General features: G+C 34.4%; 1 protein-coding gene across 1 annotated transcript; it reads right to left on the bottom strand.

The window, feature by feature from the left end:
* Positions 1–2367: 2367 nt before the first annotated feature.
* On the bottom strand, positions 2368–19180 carry LOC102803195 (uncharacterized). Its single transcript, XM_006818176.2, has 11 exons — positions 19058–19180; positions 13514–13630; positions 13281–13392; positions 10604–10667; positions 10073–10156; positions 8665–8810; positions 8273–8422; positions 7646–7685; positions 7369–7437; positions 6130–6257; positions 2368–5688 (listed from the first exon to the last, which is right to left on the bottom strand). Exons 1-11 carry the CDS (start codon positions 19143–19145, stop codon positions 5652–5654), a joined length of 1035 nt encoding a protein of 344 aa, XP_006818239.1. The 5' UTR covers positions 19146–19180; the 3' UTR covers positions 2368–5651.
* Positions 19181–19182: the final 2 nt, after the last annotated feature.

Raw genomic sequence — 19182 nt, 5'->3', positions numbered from 1 at the left:
AATAAGAAGACAAAGTAGGATGATTATGTTGAATCACAGAAAGGAAATTTTAATAAATCAATTTAGCAGTATGGGAAATCTTTGTACCTATCTTCTGTCTGTTATACTATAATATTTATCAGAGTATCTTGCCAACTTTGTTTTCCACTGTGCCTGACAAACATCTGTCTCAATTTGATGAATTAAATTCATCTAGTTTCATCAGTTTAGATGAATATGTCATTACCAAACTCATTGATTCTAGTGGGGTTTATGATTTTACCAACTATGTCACACTATGGTGGAGCCAACTATGTCACACTATGGTGGAGCCAACTATGTCACACTATGGTGGAGCCAACTATGTCACACTATGGTGGAGCCAACTATGTCACACTATGGTGGAGCCAACTATGTCACACTATGGTGGAGCCAACTATGTCACACTATGGTGGAGCCAACTATGTCACACTATGGTGGAGCCAACTATGTCACACTATGGTGGAGCCAACTATGTCACACTACGGTGGAGCCAATTATGTCACACTATGGTGTAGCCAACTATGTCACACTATGGTAGGGCCAACTATGTCACACTATGGTGGAGCCAACTATGTCACACTATGGTGGAGCCAACTATGTCACACTATGGTGGAGCCAACTATGTCACACTATGGTGGAGCCAACTATGTCACACTACTGTGGAGCCAACTATGTCACACTACGGTGGAGCCAACTATGTCACACTATGGTGTAGCCAACTATGTCACACTATGGTGGAGCCAACTATGTCACACTATGGTGTAGCCAACTATGTCACACTATGGTGGAGCCAACTATGTCACACTATGGTGGAGCCAACTATGTCACACTATGGTGGAGCCAACTATGTCACACTATGGTGGAGCCAACTATGTCACACTATGGTGGAGCCAACTATGTCACACTATGGTGGAGCCAACTATGTCACACTACTGTGGAGCCAACTATGTCACACTACGGTGGAGCCAACTATGTCACACTATGGTGTAGCCAACTATGTCACACTATGGTGTAGCCAACTATGTCACACTATGGTGTAGCCAACTATGTCACACTATGGTGGAGCCAACTGTCACACTATGGTGGAGCCAACTATGTCACACTATGGTGGAGCCAACTATGTCACACTATGGTGGAGCCAACTATGTCACACTATGGTGGAGCCAACTATGTCACACTATGGTGGAGCCAACTATGTCACACTATGGTGGAGCCAACTATGTCACACTGGTGTAGCCAACTATGTCACACTACGGTGGAGCCAACTATGTCACACTATGGTGGAGCCAACTATGTCACACTACGGTGGAGCCAACTATGTCACACTACAGTGGAGCCAACTATGTCACACTACGGTGCAGCCAACTATGTCACACTACGGGGTAGCCAACTATGTCACACTATGGTGTAGCCAACTATGTCACACTATGGTGTAGCCAACTATGTCACACTATGGTGGAGCCAACTGTCACACTATGGTGGAGCCAACTATGTCACACTATGGTGGAGCCAACTATGTCACACTACGGTGGAGCCAACTATGTCACACTATGGTGTAGCCAACTATGTCACACTATGGTGGAGCCAACTATGTCACACTACAGTGGAGCCAACTATGTCACACTACGGGGTAGCCAACTATGTCACACTATGGTGGAGCCAACTATGTCACACTATGGTGGAGCCAACTATGTCACAATATGGTGTAGCCAACTATGTCACACTATGGTGGAGCCAACTATGTCACACTATGGTGGAGCCAACTATGTCACACTATGGTGGAGGCAACTATGTCACACTATGGTGGAGGCAACTATGTCACACTATGGTGTAGCCAACTATGTCACACTATGGTGGAGCCAACTATGTCACACTATGGATGAGCCAACTATGTCACATTATGGTGGAGCCAACTATTTCACACTAAGGTAGAGCCAACTATTTCACACTAAGGTGGAGCCAACTATGTCACACTACGGTGGAGCCAACTATGTCACACTACGGTGGAGCCAACTATGTCACACTACGGTGGAGCCAACTATTTCACACTAAGGTGGAGCCAACTATGTCACACTACGGTGGAGCCAACTATGTCACACTATGGTGGAGCCAACTATGTCACACTATGGTGGAGCCAACTATGTCACACTATGGTGGAGCCAACTATGTCACACTATGGTGGAGCCAACTATGTCACACTATGGTGGAGCCAACTATGTCACACTATGGTGGAAGGATGGTGAGAATTATGCAGGAATATGTCACTTTTCATCAATTGGTTATAATGGACATGTATTATTCTGCTCACTGCTGTTGGTGATAAGAAATTTATTCACATCTATAAAGTTGTGGTACAATTATTTTATTTAATGTAACCAAAAACCTGACACAAGAACAAAGCAACTAGACCATGCATGACTAATAAACAGTCCCTGTATTGTGTAAAATCAACAATCACACTAATATACTTGGTAATAAATAATCAAAAATATAAAACATATTGACACTGGCATACATTTGTACTGGCGAGTTAAATATATACATAATATTTAGGTTCAAAAACTATTTTTAAAGATACAAAATCAGAAATACAAGGTGTTATGACATTAATGTTACATTATTGTTGGTAATTTTTAAGTACATTCAGTATTAGTTTACGATGTAGACAACATTTTCCTAAAAATGTTTGTGTCCCGTACACAACAAGAATATCTATACGTGGTCCAAAGTGGCATAGTCAGCAGTTCCAGCATGATCTGATAGCACTGCAGAAAACAAACTAAAAAGCTGCTACTTCATAACCGTGAATATTGTAATAGGTATATGGCCAAATTATTGAACTTTTATACATACATTTTCTCATGTTGCATGTAAATACATAAAACAAGCAGCCTATCGGCTGAGATAGCTCCGCTGTTAGCAATGCACATTTCAATTAAAGAACTGAAGACATCATTAGAAAATGAACAATATGAATAGTATCAAAGCAATCGGACTTACAGTTTTTAACAAGAAGTCGAAAATATCACTTTTTACCAAAAATTACAAAAATATTCACCAAAATAAATTAATTAGAGAATTGAAGATATCATCACAAAACGAACAAATCTGAGAGAGGTCCACATGTAGTACCTATATATGTAATATCAAAGCAATCGGACTTACAGTTTTCAACAAGAAGTCGAAAATATCACTTTTCACCAAAAAATGACAAAAATATTCACCAAAATTAGAGAATTAAAGATATCATTACAAAATGAACAAATCTGAGAGAGGTCCACATGTAGTACCTATATATGTAATATCAAAGCATTTGCACTTGCGGTTTTTAACAAGAAGTCGAAAATATCAGTTTTTACCAAAAATGACAAAAATATTCACCAAAATTAGAGAATTAAAGATATCATTACAAAATGAACGAATCTGAGGGAGGTCCACATGTAGTACCTATATATGTAATATCAAAGCAATTGCACTTGCAGTTTTTAACAAGAAGTCGAAAATATCAGTTTTTACCAAAAATGACAAAAATATTCACCAAAATTAGAGAATTAAAGATATCATTACAAAATGAACAAATCTGAGAGAGGTCCACATGTAGTACCTATATATGTAATATCAAAGCAATTGCACTTGCGGTTTTTAACAAGAAGTCGAAAATATCAGTTTTTACCAAAAATGACAAAAATATTCACCAAAATTAGAGAATTGAAGATATCATCACGAAACGAACAAATCTGAGAGAGGTCCACATGTAGTACCTATATAGGTAGTATCAAAGCAATTGGACTTGCGGTTTTTAACAAGAAGTCGAAAATATCAGTTTTTACCAAAAATGACAAAAATATTCACCAAAATTAAAGAATTAAAGATATCATTACAAAATGAACAAATCTGAGAGAGGTCCACATGTAGTACCTATATATGTAATATCAAAGCAATTGCACTTGCGGTTTTTAACAAGTCGAAAATATCAGTTTTTACCAAAAATGACAAAAATATTCACCAAAATTAGAGAACTGAAGATATCATCACAAAATGAACAAATCTGAGAAAGGTCTACATGTAGTATCTATATATATAATATCAAAGCAATTGAACTTTTGGTTTTTAACAAGAAGTCGAAAATATCACTTTTTACCAAAAATTACAAAAATATTCACCAAAATTAGAGAATTGAAGATATCATCACGAAATGAACAAATCTGAGAGAGGTCCACATGTTGTACCTATATATGTAGTATCAAAGCAATTGGACTTGTGGTTTTTAACAAGAAGTCGAAAATATCAGTTTTTACCAAAAATGACAAAAATATTCACCAAAATTAAAGAATTAAAGATATCATTACAAAATTAACAAATCTGAGAGAGGTCCACATGTAGTACCTATAGATGTAATATCAAAGCAATTGCACTTGCGGTTTTTAACAGGAAGTCGAAAATATCAGTTTTTACCAAAAATGACAAAAATATTCAGCAAAATTAGAGAATTAAAGATATCAACATGAAATGAACAAACCTAAGAGAGGTCTACCCAAGGTACATATACACCAAGTATCAAAGCATTTAGGCTTGTAGTTTTCAAGAAGAAGTCGAAAAAGTAAAACATTGACACGGACGACGACGACGGACGACGGCGACGGACAATCACTCATATGATAAGCTCCGCTTGACAAAGTCGACAGCGGAGCTAAAAATGTCAAAACAATTTTTATTTCATTTTATTATATATTAAACATCGTAATGAATAACTTCAATTATTCTCAACACTTCAGCATGGCAAAATCCCATATTCAGAATCTTTTGTATTAAAAAAGAAATAGAAAAATCAGCATAATAATATGTCTATTATAACTGAACAGAAATAAAATTTCTTGCAATACATCCCCATTTCAGAATACAGTGAAGATATACACCACTCACAAGGTGTGAGGTGTGCATCACTAGTATACTGTAAAGGGGGTAATTATTCACTGGGTTTTAATTTAGCTTATTTCGCTGACTGGAAAAATGCGCTAAATTAAAACACAGTGAATATGTAAAATTTAGCATAGAACACATTATCACATAAATGACAAAACCGTGAATTTAAAACCCACTGAATATGCCTGAAATGGTAAATCAGTGAAATTTAAACCAAGTGAAAATTAGTCATTTTACAGTAATTTGCAAGACGCCTTTAGTTAGTTTGCTTGTCTTGGGCTCAGGAGCTTTATTTAAACTCCATAAGCTAATAAAATAAGGGACTTCTTCATTTTAAAATTTGTCTGTAGAATTCTTATTTAAAAGCTAAACAAAGATGCACCCTGCTGATGTGAAAAGATTTTATAATTGGTTACAAAAAAAAATAAAAAACAAAAAACAAGATCTGAATGATACTGACATCCTTTTAAAGGAGAGTGTCTATTGCATCATACTGTGTAGATCACCACAAATTTATCTCAGTTTATTGAAACCTCGATGAAATCTAAGTATGCTATTCTGGACTTAAATGATAAAAAATATTTGGATTTAGGACTAAAAGAAAGCATTAGCAATATGATTCTTCAATGTACTTTATGTTTCCAATATTAATGAGAAACAAAGCATTGAATTGGTAGTACAGCGTTAACTATTAAGAGCACATGCTTCTATTTCGGCAGTGGTTTTCTGTCAGGAGGAATAAAGCTGTGAATAAAAAGAGTATAAATAATAATATCCAAGGAAGAAAGGATTTTTCAAAATCTGATACAGTAAATGATGTTGCTGAGATGGTGGTAAATTGGTTCGAATATTCAAATTTTTCAATATTTTTATTACTACCCGGAATGGTTGCAAGCACTCTGGTTGGTACACAATTCAGCGTGTCATTGCAACTTTTAAACAATTTTGTGTTCACTAGCACCCTGTTGTGAAAACTGCCCATGTGAATAGGAAGTGTTAAAAAACGAATATTTACATATTTATAGTGGCCAGCAATGTATACACATGTGGGTCAAATGAGTTAATTCACGTGACTATGATGAATACCGCCCTCTAACAAACATCAAGCTTTTGCTGCTGTTTTTCTTTATACCTGCGCATGTTACAGTGTACTGATTTGGTGACATTAATAACGGATATACGTACCTCGCAGACGCTTCCCATGAGTTGATTGTTTCTGGTGAATAGTACTGATTTACAAGACGGCGATCACTTAGCTGACTCTGCATTTCTAGAAACTCTTCAAATGTCATTTCTGGTTGGCACTGATTGCACTAATTAGACAGAATAAATTCATCAATATTTGTATAGACAATAAAAGACATGCTGCAGTGTTAAAGTAACTGTAACTATGAACTGTAAAACCGTATTTGCTCTGTATAGCACATGCATTTACATGAATCACAGAGGAATGTCATGTCATTTTAATGATTTAGTAGTATACAATAAAAGCAATCTGTTAATACATTTCTGAGATGAGCTTTTAATAGAACAAATACAGTACAGTTATATATATTATATAAAAGGACAATTGTTAAACAATCCAAAGAGAGCAACCAATCCCCTCACCAGCTAAGTCCACTCACCAGATGTGTAAGAGAGTGTGCTTAGTGTGTAAATGTGGATATACACTGTTAAAACAATGTGAGGTGAGTGTACTTGATGTAATTAAAATATATGATAGTAGTATATAATTAACCATTACCTTGACAGGACAATACATTATTTCTGCATTAGGGGTGAGGGTTATACTTTTGGATATATTTTTTTTTTGATCTTAGCTCATATGAAGAGGAAATAATTCAATTCAAACAATTTCTTCCCGATCATTTTCTTTGATTACATTTGTGCTTTAAACCTTTAAACAAAAAAACCTTTGGGAAAATTTGGTTTGCATAATATTGAAACTGCAGTTTTTAATAAAAACACAGAATCAAAATCATGATCAATGTTTCCAAATAGCATACACCACAAAATAAACTTCCAAAGACTGAATATTCAGCATGTGTTTGTCATATCACAGTCATCATTGTCCACAACATGAGAGTTTAAATTGCCACAAAAACAAAAGTATTTGAAATTGGAGATATGCAGATGTTGATATGCCTTCAATGGCTATCAACGTTTGGTTACTATTGTATTTGAAGTAAAAATAAAAGGTCAGGATTTTTAGGAGACATTAGAAATAATCCCATTTTGCAGATAAAAGTGAGTACCAGCAACGTATATGGCTTACATTATAAACTATAAGCCAGTGATTGTGATCGGATATTAACACTATCAACCATGACTACATGAATGCATATTAGATGTATTTTTTAGAAAGGATTGCAATGTCAGAGTTAATCATTGGAGGAATGTGATTAACCAACAAACAACTCCTACCTTTCTGATTGCATCAGCAACAAGATGAATATAGAATATAGTGACTGTTTCATGATAACCACGTTGAATCTAAAAGCAAGTACACAATATAAAGAGGACTGCATACATGTATACATGGGTTTCCTCCATCATAATCACAGATGTCAGCCTTCAATCCATTGCACAAGCCTCAGATTTTAATTTCATCACAAATAATGAATCAACTGGCAACAAAACTACTACTCAATTTAACAAAAACAACATTTAATGGCAATTTAAAATAGATGAATTTGCTTACCTTGTCCATGTTTTTTTCATTGTATTTTTTAATTCCCATTCTGTAAAAAATTAATTTCATTGCATTATGTTAGAAACTGGTTCTACCACTTCATTTGCATACACAGTGATTTGATTGCTGTTTCATTTTGAAGCATGAGCACTGTATTAAAGTATATAGTGTTTTCTTGATCACAGCCTTTTCTTACAGAGCGCCCTCTATCAAATTTGGGAACTCAATTGTTTTGTACAATTGCATGTGTTTGAATGCAGTCAATCATGATTATGATCAACAGCTTTTGTAATCACACTGATGATTGTCGTGATAGACATTAGAGAAAACAAGAAAAATCAACAAACAAAACTTTTCTAACATTTTTAAAACTCAAGGCAGTCACAAATATTCTGTGAGATTTCATAAAATTAGTTGCAGTGGTCAGAAAAAAACCTATTGTTATTACAATTATATGTCCATTTCCTGATCTAACTGTACTTGATACTGACTAACATATGATTACATCTAAATTAGCTTCTCTGAAACTATTCCTACTACTGTTATCTTGAAAAACACAGAAAAAGATGCACAACGAGACATTACTAAAATGGACTGGTTGAGGGTGCTCATTCATAAACAACCACTTAAGCTTACTTGATGAGCGGTGTAGCGTCATCTTTACCATGTTGTTTAATGTAGTTCCATGCCATTCGTAAGTGAGCTGCATGATCCCAATCGTCAAACAATAAAGTGGTTTCCTCAAACGCTTTCATAAAAATCTCATCCCCTACAGATCGATACGATCTAAATTAAAATCAGAAATAATTCATAAAAGTATATGATGCTCAAAAAGTTAATTTTTTTATTTATTGATTGGCAGGTCAAAATACGAGAAACTATAGTAGGATTTTATATGACAAATTTAATTTGGTCTAGGAAAATAAATGATCACACATTAAAAATGATTTTCAATTTTAAACAGTTGCTATATACAACCACTGTTGAATATTGGTTATTTTTATGTGGCATACACAATAAGCTTATACCTTTCCCAGTAGAGTAATGGCTCATCTGTGAGTTCTTCACTTGCCTCAACTACTTCACCATACCATACATGATGATCTCCTACAGCATGTACATGATGTGCTTTGCATTCTAATACTCCGGCCACACCTTTCAGAATTGGTAAACCCTACATGGAAAATAAAAAGTTGAATTTACTCAATCACTAGTAACAATGTTTTACGTTTTGCTATAGTGCCTCTGAACAGTTCTATCAGAATACTATCAAGGTAAGTTTCTCAGGTTTTGCATTTACAGAACTGCTCTGAGAAAATTTACAGACTGAGGTGAATAATAGACATTTGTATGTATAGGTTATAGACTGACAAGCAAACTACTGTAAAACATGTCTTTTTCGCGAGCATGTTTTTTTAACAAATTTAGCGAGAGAACTGATTTGCTCATTCAAGATGTCGCTAATGACTTTATCATCAATTCAAAATGGCCGCCAAACAAAGAAATAAACAATAACAAGAAAGTTTCGCTATATCAACATTTCGCTATTACGTCATTTTACAAAAATTCGCTAAAATTGCATGCCGCTTTTTCAACATGTTTTACAGTATACTAGGTATTGAGGTCATCATGAGGTGTGATCTGAATGGTGTTAAAACCTTGTATAGGAAGATTGTCATTCTATACCAGGCTTCTAACATGGTTACGGTCACAGTTGTGTTTATTCAGGATGACTTTTGTCCATCACATGTTAATTTCACTATTGATCTCACTAATGATACTTTTATTTTCACTATTATTGTGAATTTTGATAGTGAAATTGACATAATCAACTTTCACTGAAAATTAAAACAAAGAATACAGTTTGAAGCATGTGTTACATCACCCGTTCCAAATGATAATTTTCATATTTCTAAATTTCAGTTAATTTAGCACAGACATACTGCGATCTGATTGGTTGAAAAGGCTGAGCAACTTAGTGAGGTCACTGAATGCTAATAAGGCTCAGAGCAATCACACTGCTGTTCAGTGAAAAAAATGAATATTTGGAACATGGAAATCATATATAAGGTCACAAGAATATGCATTCAGACACGTTTCACTGTCGCTATGCAGTGGTCATTATACTGCTGTGATTAATACATATATAGGAATAATCTTATAACCACATCATTTATTACTACTTAAAGCGGGAGCGCTAGAATTGAGTCCCAAGCGACGATAACAACACACGCTAAAAACGCGAAGGCTCATGGATAGACTCTTGTTTGTAAACAATGACAAGCAATGCACAGGTGACGACGACTCCCTCGCATTAATATGTGCCCAGTCACATAAGACAATTCCTGACAAGAAAATTACACCAAAACTGACATTAAATTTTTGGTATATTCACTTTCAATAACAATCACAATACACATAAACCAGCTGGCTTACCATAGACGAGCTGTTGCATGGTATTTTATGAAACTGGTCTGTATTTTCACTAAATGGCTTTGAAAATCTACTTCCAAAATGTGCCTGTAGAATAAAGCAACAAAAAGTTGATCAATAGAAATTTGGGGAAGTGTGGATTTGGAACGGAAAGAATATTTTGAAAAAAATTACACAGGAAAGATTACATTTTTGGGAAAAAAAATTAGCAAAGGATTGTTACTACCCCTCCCCAACAGAGTTTCTACCAGTAATCATGACACTATGTAAAGATATAGCATGACGATAGAGAGATGTATTTGAGAATCCATTTTTGTGCTCATTTCAGAATTATTTACCTTTACATTATTATATGATATTTTTATTTATCAGTGATTTCATCATATTGCTCTACATTCAAAACACATATACTGTATTTGTTCTATTAGAAACACAAGATAAAAATTTGCATCAAAATATAGCCTAGATAATAGCACAAATACTGTAATATAGTTTCCTAAAAAAAAAAACCCAAACCTGATCAATACAACTAACCTGATCTTTTGCTAATATGTTGATAGCAAACTTTTGGGTCTTCAGTAACAGCTCATGCATGGGACTGTAAAATATGAAAACAATATAACTGTGTTAGTTCAACCATGGACAAACCGATACTTATATGTACAATAATGATTTAGCCATCACCAATGTCTCGTTTTAATATTCTAAAGTTTAAATGTTTTTTTGTTTTTTCTGCATTAAGTACAATTATAGAATGAATTCTACTAGCACTTGCCGTGATTGCTGTCATGTTTATGCTATTATACTGTATTGATCTGTATATACACCAACATGTCAGAATACAGAATATTATTATGACAGATAGGTTGGATACTTAAGGTGGTTCAGTTCAATTTCTATGTGACCAAATGATTTCAAGAATATTTAAATGGTGGAAATATTTTTTTAAAAATTTTCATGACCGACTTTTTTTCATTTTAAAATTTTCTATTCTATGTTGAAAGGCCATGTTTTCACTTTTCATACGTATTATTCATAATCAGACTAAAGTTTAGGGGTTGGTCAATTTGTGTAATCTTGGATTAGGGGGTGGATACCTGAATAAATACAGTATATGGAAATGGTAACCAGCTCGAAACACAAGACATTATTACTGTAGAAGCAATGATTTTCACTACTTTGATATTTGATCTTATTCACTAGGTTTTAAATTCAAAGATGAATTCTATTAAAAATGATCGCATTGATTTATTTTAGCTGATTTTATTTAACAGCAAAAATTAATGTGTTCAGTCTGAGCATAATTTTACATTTTATTTTCAAATACATACTGAACTAGCACTATAAATGGTACATTTAAGATGGAATGTATAGTGATTACCGGGGTAACTGAAATTATGATAGTACCCATTTTCTTTGGTGGTATTTTCTCCAGATTTCATACTGTACCTGGAAAAGCATCATACAGGTTACAGAAAGCCAAGTTTAGTTTTAACATGACACAGACCAGGAAAGCTTTGCAAAACTTGAGTTTATCAAGCAAGTGTCTAGCAATATCAAAATATGGTGGCTAATTTGCATATACACAAGATGGCTAATTTGCATATATAATGGTTAATTTGCATATGTATACAGTGGCATTTCCATATATGCATTGCCTAATTTACACATAGTGGGAAATTCACGTACATACAAAATATATATAAATTTAAATAAATATACAAATGTAGCATATTAATAACTCCATGGTATTCTTGATAATTTAATAGTGGCAGTGTCAATAAGTGTTTTTATATTATCAGACATAGACTTTACGCTATATTCATTGTATTAATCAAAATTATACCTTGAAATTTTGACTCCCTAGGTGGACAGAACACGAAACATATATTCATTCATATATTGAATACAAACAACAAATATTTACTAACAGAGCTTATCAAATTTATAAAAACAGCAAATACCATTAGAGAAAACCACCTAATAGGTCATTAATATTTTTTACATTATTCCATGTTACTGTATTGTAGTAGATTTTAGATATCTAACTTGTAATGTTTATTTTAACACTTTTATTGCATTTCATAAACCAAAATAGATATGTAATTCATTCTATAAGGTTGTAATAAAGAATTATCTTATCTTATATTGCATTCATTGTCCAACCTATTGTACTTAGTTGATGCAAGAAGAATGTAACATGAGGAAATTATGGAAACTCTTTGGTGAATACCCGCTTTGATATTTTCATTAAACGTATGAAAGATGTCACCTTTGGCAACTTGATTAAACAAATACACTGATATACATTGTGGGAGGTCACTGATTGGATGGTACCTACGAGCGAGTGCATACAACATGTGATCAGATTAAAATGAACACATGTATATAGGTTGATTATATTACACAAGTTGCCTTGGAGAGACATGTGTGTGTCATGTGACCTGAATAAACGGACATGATTGGATGGTATCTACGAGCAGGTGCATACGATACATGATTTGATTGTATGGAGGCCACTGATTAGTGGATTAGGACAACACTTGGTGTGCAAATATAAACACTTGGTGTCTATATAAACTGTGTTGTAATATTACATGTAGCTGATTTTCCATATGACGTTTGTATCTCGCATTGAGTTAAACAAAGCCCTGGGGAATGGGGAAGGTGCATGTTTGTGCTAGGTGAACTGTCTACGCCCATGTGTCTGTGAAGGCATTGAAAGACTACCATTTCATACAGGATAATGCTATTACATTGGGAATCTACCATGGTAACTGTGTCAACGCTAGTCTACGCATACATGAATACAGATGGTGAATCATTGAAAGACTGAAGAACACCTGGTAAGGTGATATTTGCACAAAGACAACACCAGATATTCAGAGTGGGGGTTTATTATGATGAATTGTATTAATGTGGGAGAAGTCTTTAAAATTTAGGTATTATTATTTTGATCTACTAGTGTATTTATTTATTACATTATGTTGTCAGCCAGGAATGTTATAATTTTTATTGTTTAATATTTGGTTGAACGTGTCCCTTGCATGTATGTATGAACTGGTCTATACAATAATCTCTCGTTTGTACATTGTGAGTCGCCCATGAATGTATTGAAGTTCTGTAGTGTACCAGAACCCACAAACAGGAGGGGAAAAGTATGTTAATTTATAGAGATTTTTTTTATAATGATTACTGAGTTGTTACTTACCTTGGGTCATGAACACAGACTGATATGATAGGTGGTTTGAATGATACACTAGTAAATGAACTACAAGTCATTCCTCTTTTTGCTGTATCATTTGATGTAGTTAAAACTATAACTGCAAGACAAACACAAAACTTGTTACTTGTAAAACCACCACGGGGATACATTTCAACAGAAATTAATCATGCATTAGGATTAATAATAACAAAAATCCGAAAAGTGATCATGACTGTTACCTGGTGAGGGTACTCGTCGCATGACATTGCCAAAATTTCTTAGAAGTGTTTCATGTGGGGATTTTGAAGAATCTTCCAAGGTATCCTTAAGTTTAGGTGCAGGCTGTGAAGGCACGGCTAAAAAATAAAAATACAATCGTTAAGTACTACATTTAGTGAGAGTACAGGCTCGTCTTTCAAACCAGGTTGATAAAACTTATGGTAAGTAAATGTTTTTATAAAAAAGAATACCCTAAATACTACTGGTAATATTCACAAATTGTATGTACTTAGAAGATACACACAAATTTTACTTCAGTAACTGTCACACGCAACGTAATATTACCGTAATTGGTATAGTACAGGTGTGATGGTTCAAATACCAAAATGGCAACAGCAACAGAAAGACTTCCCTGGCAGCGATGTTAACATGCGAACACGGAGCCAACAAATGAGGTTTCAACTGGTACTGGTATTATTATACTCTGCAAACATCAAGTACAATAACGCGGTAAAACTCCACTACTCCAATAACTAGATACTTAAACTCCAATACAATTCAACGAGATCTCCGATCTGAACTCAGTGCTGAACAACTCCCCTATATACACCCCACTGTCTATAAATAGACCATTACATCAGCATACATAATGAGTCTGGAATTTACTATAAATTTCTAGAATGTTCCATTACCTTCTATTGCCTCCTACAGTGTTCTATTACCTATTCAACCAGTTTCTTAAAAAAATCTAGAATATTCCACCCAGACACAGTACGGTTCTAGAACATTCTCAGTCTCTGAATGTTGTTAACCATATTTATGTACATGTATATGTTATCATAAAAGATACATAGACAATCTGACTAACTGTGACATTTCATCATCACACATGCCGGGGGAAACAAACTGGAGGGCCTCTCGAAGATGGGAAATGCTTTGTACACTTACAAAAAATAATATCTTTGTACAAATTACGGAAGAATAAAATAGCTGATTACATTTTACACCTTTCCCATGTCTACGAATTAACTTTTTTTATTTATGTGAATTACATTATTACGTAGAAGCTTAAGGTAGAAGCCTAGTCATAATTTTTGACAAAATTGGTCATAAATCGCATGACAATGTTCATTAGTTTATTATGTACAATCATGAAGCTAATGTCTCATGGTACAATGAAATAGCATTATTGGGCAGGACTCCAGAAGACGTACCTACACTTTATGCAAATTTCTTTTAATTATGCTAATTTATTCATGACGTAGCAGTTTCTGTGCTCATGAATATTCATTAATTTGTGGGTCAATACATTTTAAAAGGGGCGATATATTATTTTTGGGGGAAGAGTTAGAAAGGGGGATCAGTAATCATTAGGGGGTCAATACAAAAGAAGGGACCCATTTGGAGAGCAGCCATGCTCCTCGTGTCTGTTGTTGCACGTGACCTACAGCTGTCAACTGTGTTCGTTCTTCGTCGACTTCGACTGGCTTCCATGTGAGGTAGTATTCTTGTGTTCTGTTTTTCTGACTTGAGTTTTTGAATCCGCTGTTTATGTTTTTAACGTCTTTCATGTCTTTTGTAGGAGTGTCCAATCCGTGATTCGAACTTGCGATCTTTGAGTTCCCAGCGCACTGTCTTGTCCACTGTACCACGAGTGTCTTCACACAAATAATAGGATTTAAGTCCTATTCATAGGAGCACTGTCTTCACTAGCATTCAAAAATCTAACTAAACATACTGGATTCGAACCAGCGATTGCTCACATTGCTGACAAAGTACAAATCAACTGAGCTATATGGGTAGTCATGCAAATTGAATAATTTGTTGTCATATTTAGCTTTATTGCCAAATAGTGTTTGTGAGAAAAAGATGGGTAGGCAAGGGAATTGAACCCGGCTCCTCCTGATCACTATGTAGAGAACTGACCCACAAGACCACGATGGATTGACTGGTTGTCTTTGCAATTGATAAGAGTATATAGTGTGTATATATATAGAAATACAACATATTTCTATTATTGAGTTACAATTGTCCAAAAAATTTGCAATTTTGTGTTTTTACTTGTGTAAACTATATACATGGCATAACCCGTTAGAGTACATTTTGCCAATTGGGTGTTTGCCATTTGCGTTGCCCATACCTGACCCGACCCTAACCCTAATGCCAAGACACGTTCCTGTTAATAATTCCGTTGCCCATACCTGACCCAACCCTAAACATAATGCCAAGACACGTTCCTGTTTATATTTGCTCAATAATGATACTCTGTTTTGCACTGTCTGCGGGTAAGTTGCATTGATGTCAACTGATTAAACAAGTCGCGTTTAAGTAATTTCCACTATTAACAAGTGGTTAAATTGTGACAATAAATGTGTGGACAAATATTTGAGATTAATTTTGGTGTAGACAACTCGTTTAATTATTTTACACCATTACAAGTTGTTAAATTGAGAAAATAAATTTCTCAACAAATATTTAATACTTATTTTGGTGTAAACAACTCGCGTTTGATTAATTCCCACAAATACAAGTTGTTAAATTGAGACAATAAATGTGTGGACAAATATTTAATACTTATTTTGGTGTAGACAGCTCTTGTTTGATTAATTCCCACAATTCCAAGTTGTTAAATTGAGAGAATAAGTGTGCGGACAAATATTTTAGACTTATTTTGGTGTAGACAGCTCTCGTTTAATTATTTTACACCATTACAAGTTGTTAAATTGAGAGAATAAATGTATGGACTAATATTTGAGTCTTATTTTGGTGTAAACAACTCACGTTTGATTAATTCCCACAAATACAAGTTGTTAAATTGAGAGAATAAATGTGTGGACAAATATTTAATACTTATTTTGGTGTCGACAGCTCTTGTTTGATTAATTCCCACAATTACAAGTTGTTAAATTGAGAGAATAAATGTGTGGACAAATATTTTAGACTTATTTTGGTGTAAACAACTCGCGTTTGATTAATTCCCACAAATACAAGTTGTTAAATTGAGAGAATAAATGTGTGGACAAATATTTAATACTTATTTTGGTGTAGACAGCTCTTGTTTGATTAATTCCCACAATTACAAGTTGTTAAATTGAGAGAATAAATGGGTGGACAAATATTTTAGACTTATTTTGGTGTTGACAGCTCTTGTTTAATTATTTTACACCATTACAAGTTGTTAAATTGAGAGAATAAATGTGCAGACAAATATTTTGGTGTAGACAACTCTCATTTGATTAATTCCAACAATTACAAGTTCTTAAATTGACAGAATGAATGTATGGACAAATATTGACCATTATATTTGTGAGTAAATACCTGTTGTTTAATTAATTTCCACCTCTACAAGGTTGTTAAATTGAGAGAAAAAATGTGTGGATAAATATTTGATACATATTTAGGTGTAAGAACTCGTGTTTGACCAACTAACCCCATTGCAAGTTGTTAAAATAATGAAATAAATATACTGGTATCATTGGATATTTGATTTAATTGTGAAACTTTCTAACAAAATGTTAACAGCTGGCTTCAAACCCTCAATCAACAATTCCGCAGACACAGTATAAATTCCACAACACCACAGAAGATATTCGTCTGTTGCCTGAATTGTTTTCGTAATACATGTATAGGGAACGCCATCGACACTTTAACAAAACTTACCTTGACTTGGGTCTTGTTTATCTCTTGTGACTGGAAACTGTTGAACAAATTGCTCGTCGTCCAGTTTAAGACGTAAGTTATTTTATTATTTATTCATTCAGTTTTGTACGGTGGAGTTTTGTGAGGTTTATTATTTTTTCGCGACGTTCTTTGCTTACTTGTTTACGGTTTGAGAGATTTCAGTTTATTTGATTTACGTTTTTACGGTAGCTCTGAGCGGGACTCGAACCCACTGTCTTTTCAAGCTAATTTTGTTTTATTTTGATGGCACGCTTGTGTAGCACGCCACGACGTTGGTCATTAAGTGGTGTTCATTTTTCTAACTATTCCAGTGTTCCGATGAGTTGAACGGAAAAGCCAAAACGATTGCTCGTTTCTGATTGCTTCGGTTCTGGTGAGTGTGTATCTCGTGTGATTCGAACCCATGTCGTTTGTAATGGGCGGTTTTTTATTTCCCATGTTGGCTACGCCGTAATATGCAACCACTTCCCCGTTTTATTGTGATTTTGAGAGTGTTTAATGATGTCTTCCTCGCCCGTCACGCCATGACCCAGTTTCAACCACACGGCCATTTTGCAACAAGTGCGTGACCCTCGGCGTCACCCGACTGACTATATGATCGTTCTGTTCAACTGTTAAGCTAGGATTTATTACCGTTATTATCATTATATTGTCACATGATTTATTTTACCTTATGTGTAATGTCTTAAGTATCTTTATTGTAATTTGTATATACCAATTCGTATATACCGAGGAAACGACCCCGATTGAAGGTCATGTATTTTGTGACGTCACCAATTCGTGTGTAGGTACGGCTTCTAGATCCATGCCCATTATTGTGTGTGTTACAGTTATGATTTTTGAGAAACGTGTCCTAATATTTCTTGAAAATTGCTATTCTTAGAACAATTCAATAGAACACATTGTTAAAAAAAATTGCATTTTTTTGACACTTTTTTAAAACCCAGATCTTTTAAATAATTCAGAACAACAAAAAGTACTCCATCCTTAAGGTACAGCGCTCCAATATATGACAATTTCAAAACCCATGTCAATTACACAAGACTTTGTATAAGCATTCTTCTACATTATGGGTTTCTAAATTGCTAATAAAAATATGGCGTCACCGCACTCATTTCCATGGTAACAAAACTTTATTATGGCTCTTCAAGCCTGGACAAAACAGGTATATCACATCGTGTATCACTTACCACATCAAATAATAAATATTCAAGTTATTAAATCTCCCTTTACTTTAATGATTATTGGCAAAATTATCTAAAACTTTTATTTTAAACAGGTATGTGACCCTCAACTTTTTTTAGGTCAATATCTTTATATTGCCTTGGAGTACAATTTATTGTAAAATGAATTAATTCTGGTTTTTTAAATTTATTAGTAGGCTTCTACCTTAAGAAAATACTCCTTGTCGACCCTTCATCATAATAACGGAACAGGTTCAAAACGTATACACAGTGTTGATAAACAATTGTAATGTATGTAGATTATCAATCGAAGTTGTTGTTTTTTTTTTTGGTACAGAATTTAGATTTTTTGAATCGTACGAGTGCAACGTCACGTCTCTGTACGCACGTCACGAGTAACGTGTTCCATTATTAACCGGAAGTATTTAAATGTTTCACAACTTGGCATTGCATTAATATTATAATGTTAATATTGTTCAAATTCAGGTATAGTCCCCAAAGCTATTTATTATATGAAAACGTCAACGTTGTTACCATCTCTACGATTGTACTACCGCAGACTAGGAAACGTACTTTCAAGGTCAAGGATTCCCCAGTCCGAAAACCGTCGAGTAGAGTTTCATGTCTAGGCTTCATGGCCTAACTGAAGTAATGTCTGTCAGTCATGTATCCAAACTGGTATACCCGTTGATCACGTACCTGAAGAGCAGAATCTGTAGCTTTTCGTGTCACATACATCTTTAAAAAATAAACGAAATATCACGAGAGATCGTCGACACACTGCCATCCCGTAAGTGGTTTGTAAGTGGTCGTCTGCGCATGCG

The sequence above is a fragment of the Saccoglossus kowalevskii genome, chromosome 8, assembly GCF_978046115.1.
Source record: "Saccoglossus kowalevskii chromosome 8, keSacKowa6.1, whole genome shotgun sequence".
In the NCBI taxonomy this organism is placed as follows: domain Eukaryota; kingdom Metazoa; phylum Hemichordata; class Enteropneusta; family Harrimaniidae; genus Saccoglossus; species Saccoglossus kowalevskii.
Note: the sequence above shows the minus strand (reverse complement) of the source record. Positions and strands in the feature narration are given on the sequence as shown.

Bases quoted from the DNA above. Each gene is read 5' to 3' on its own strand.
- LOC102803195 (XM_006818176.2), bottom strand. From the start codon at position 19,145: ATGGCAGTGTGTCGACGATCTCTCGTGATATTTCGTTTATTTTTTAAA. The intron at 13,393-13,513 runs GTAACAGTCATG...TTTGTCTTGCAG, and splicing joins GCGACGAGTACCCTCACCAG to TTATAGTTTTAACTACATCA. The intron at 10,157-10,603 runs GTTAGTTGTATT...TTTATTCTACAG, and splicing joins ACATATTAGCAAAAGATCAG to GCACATTTTGGAAGTAGATT.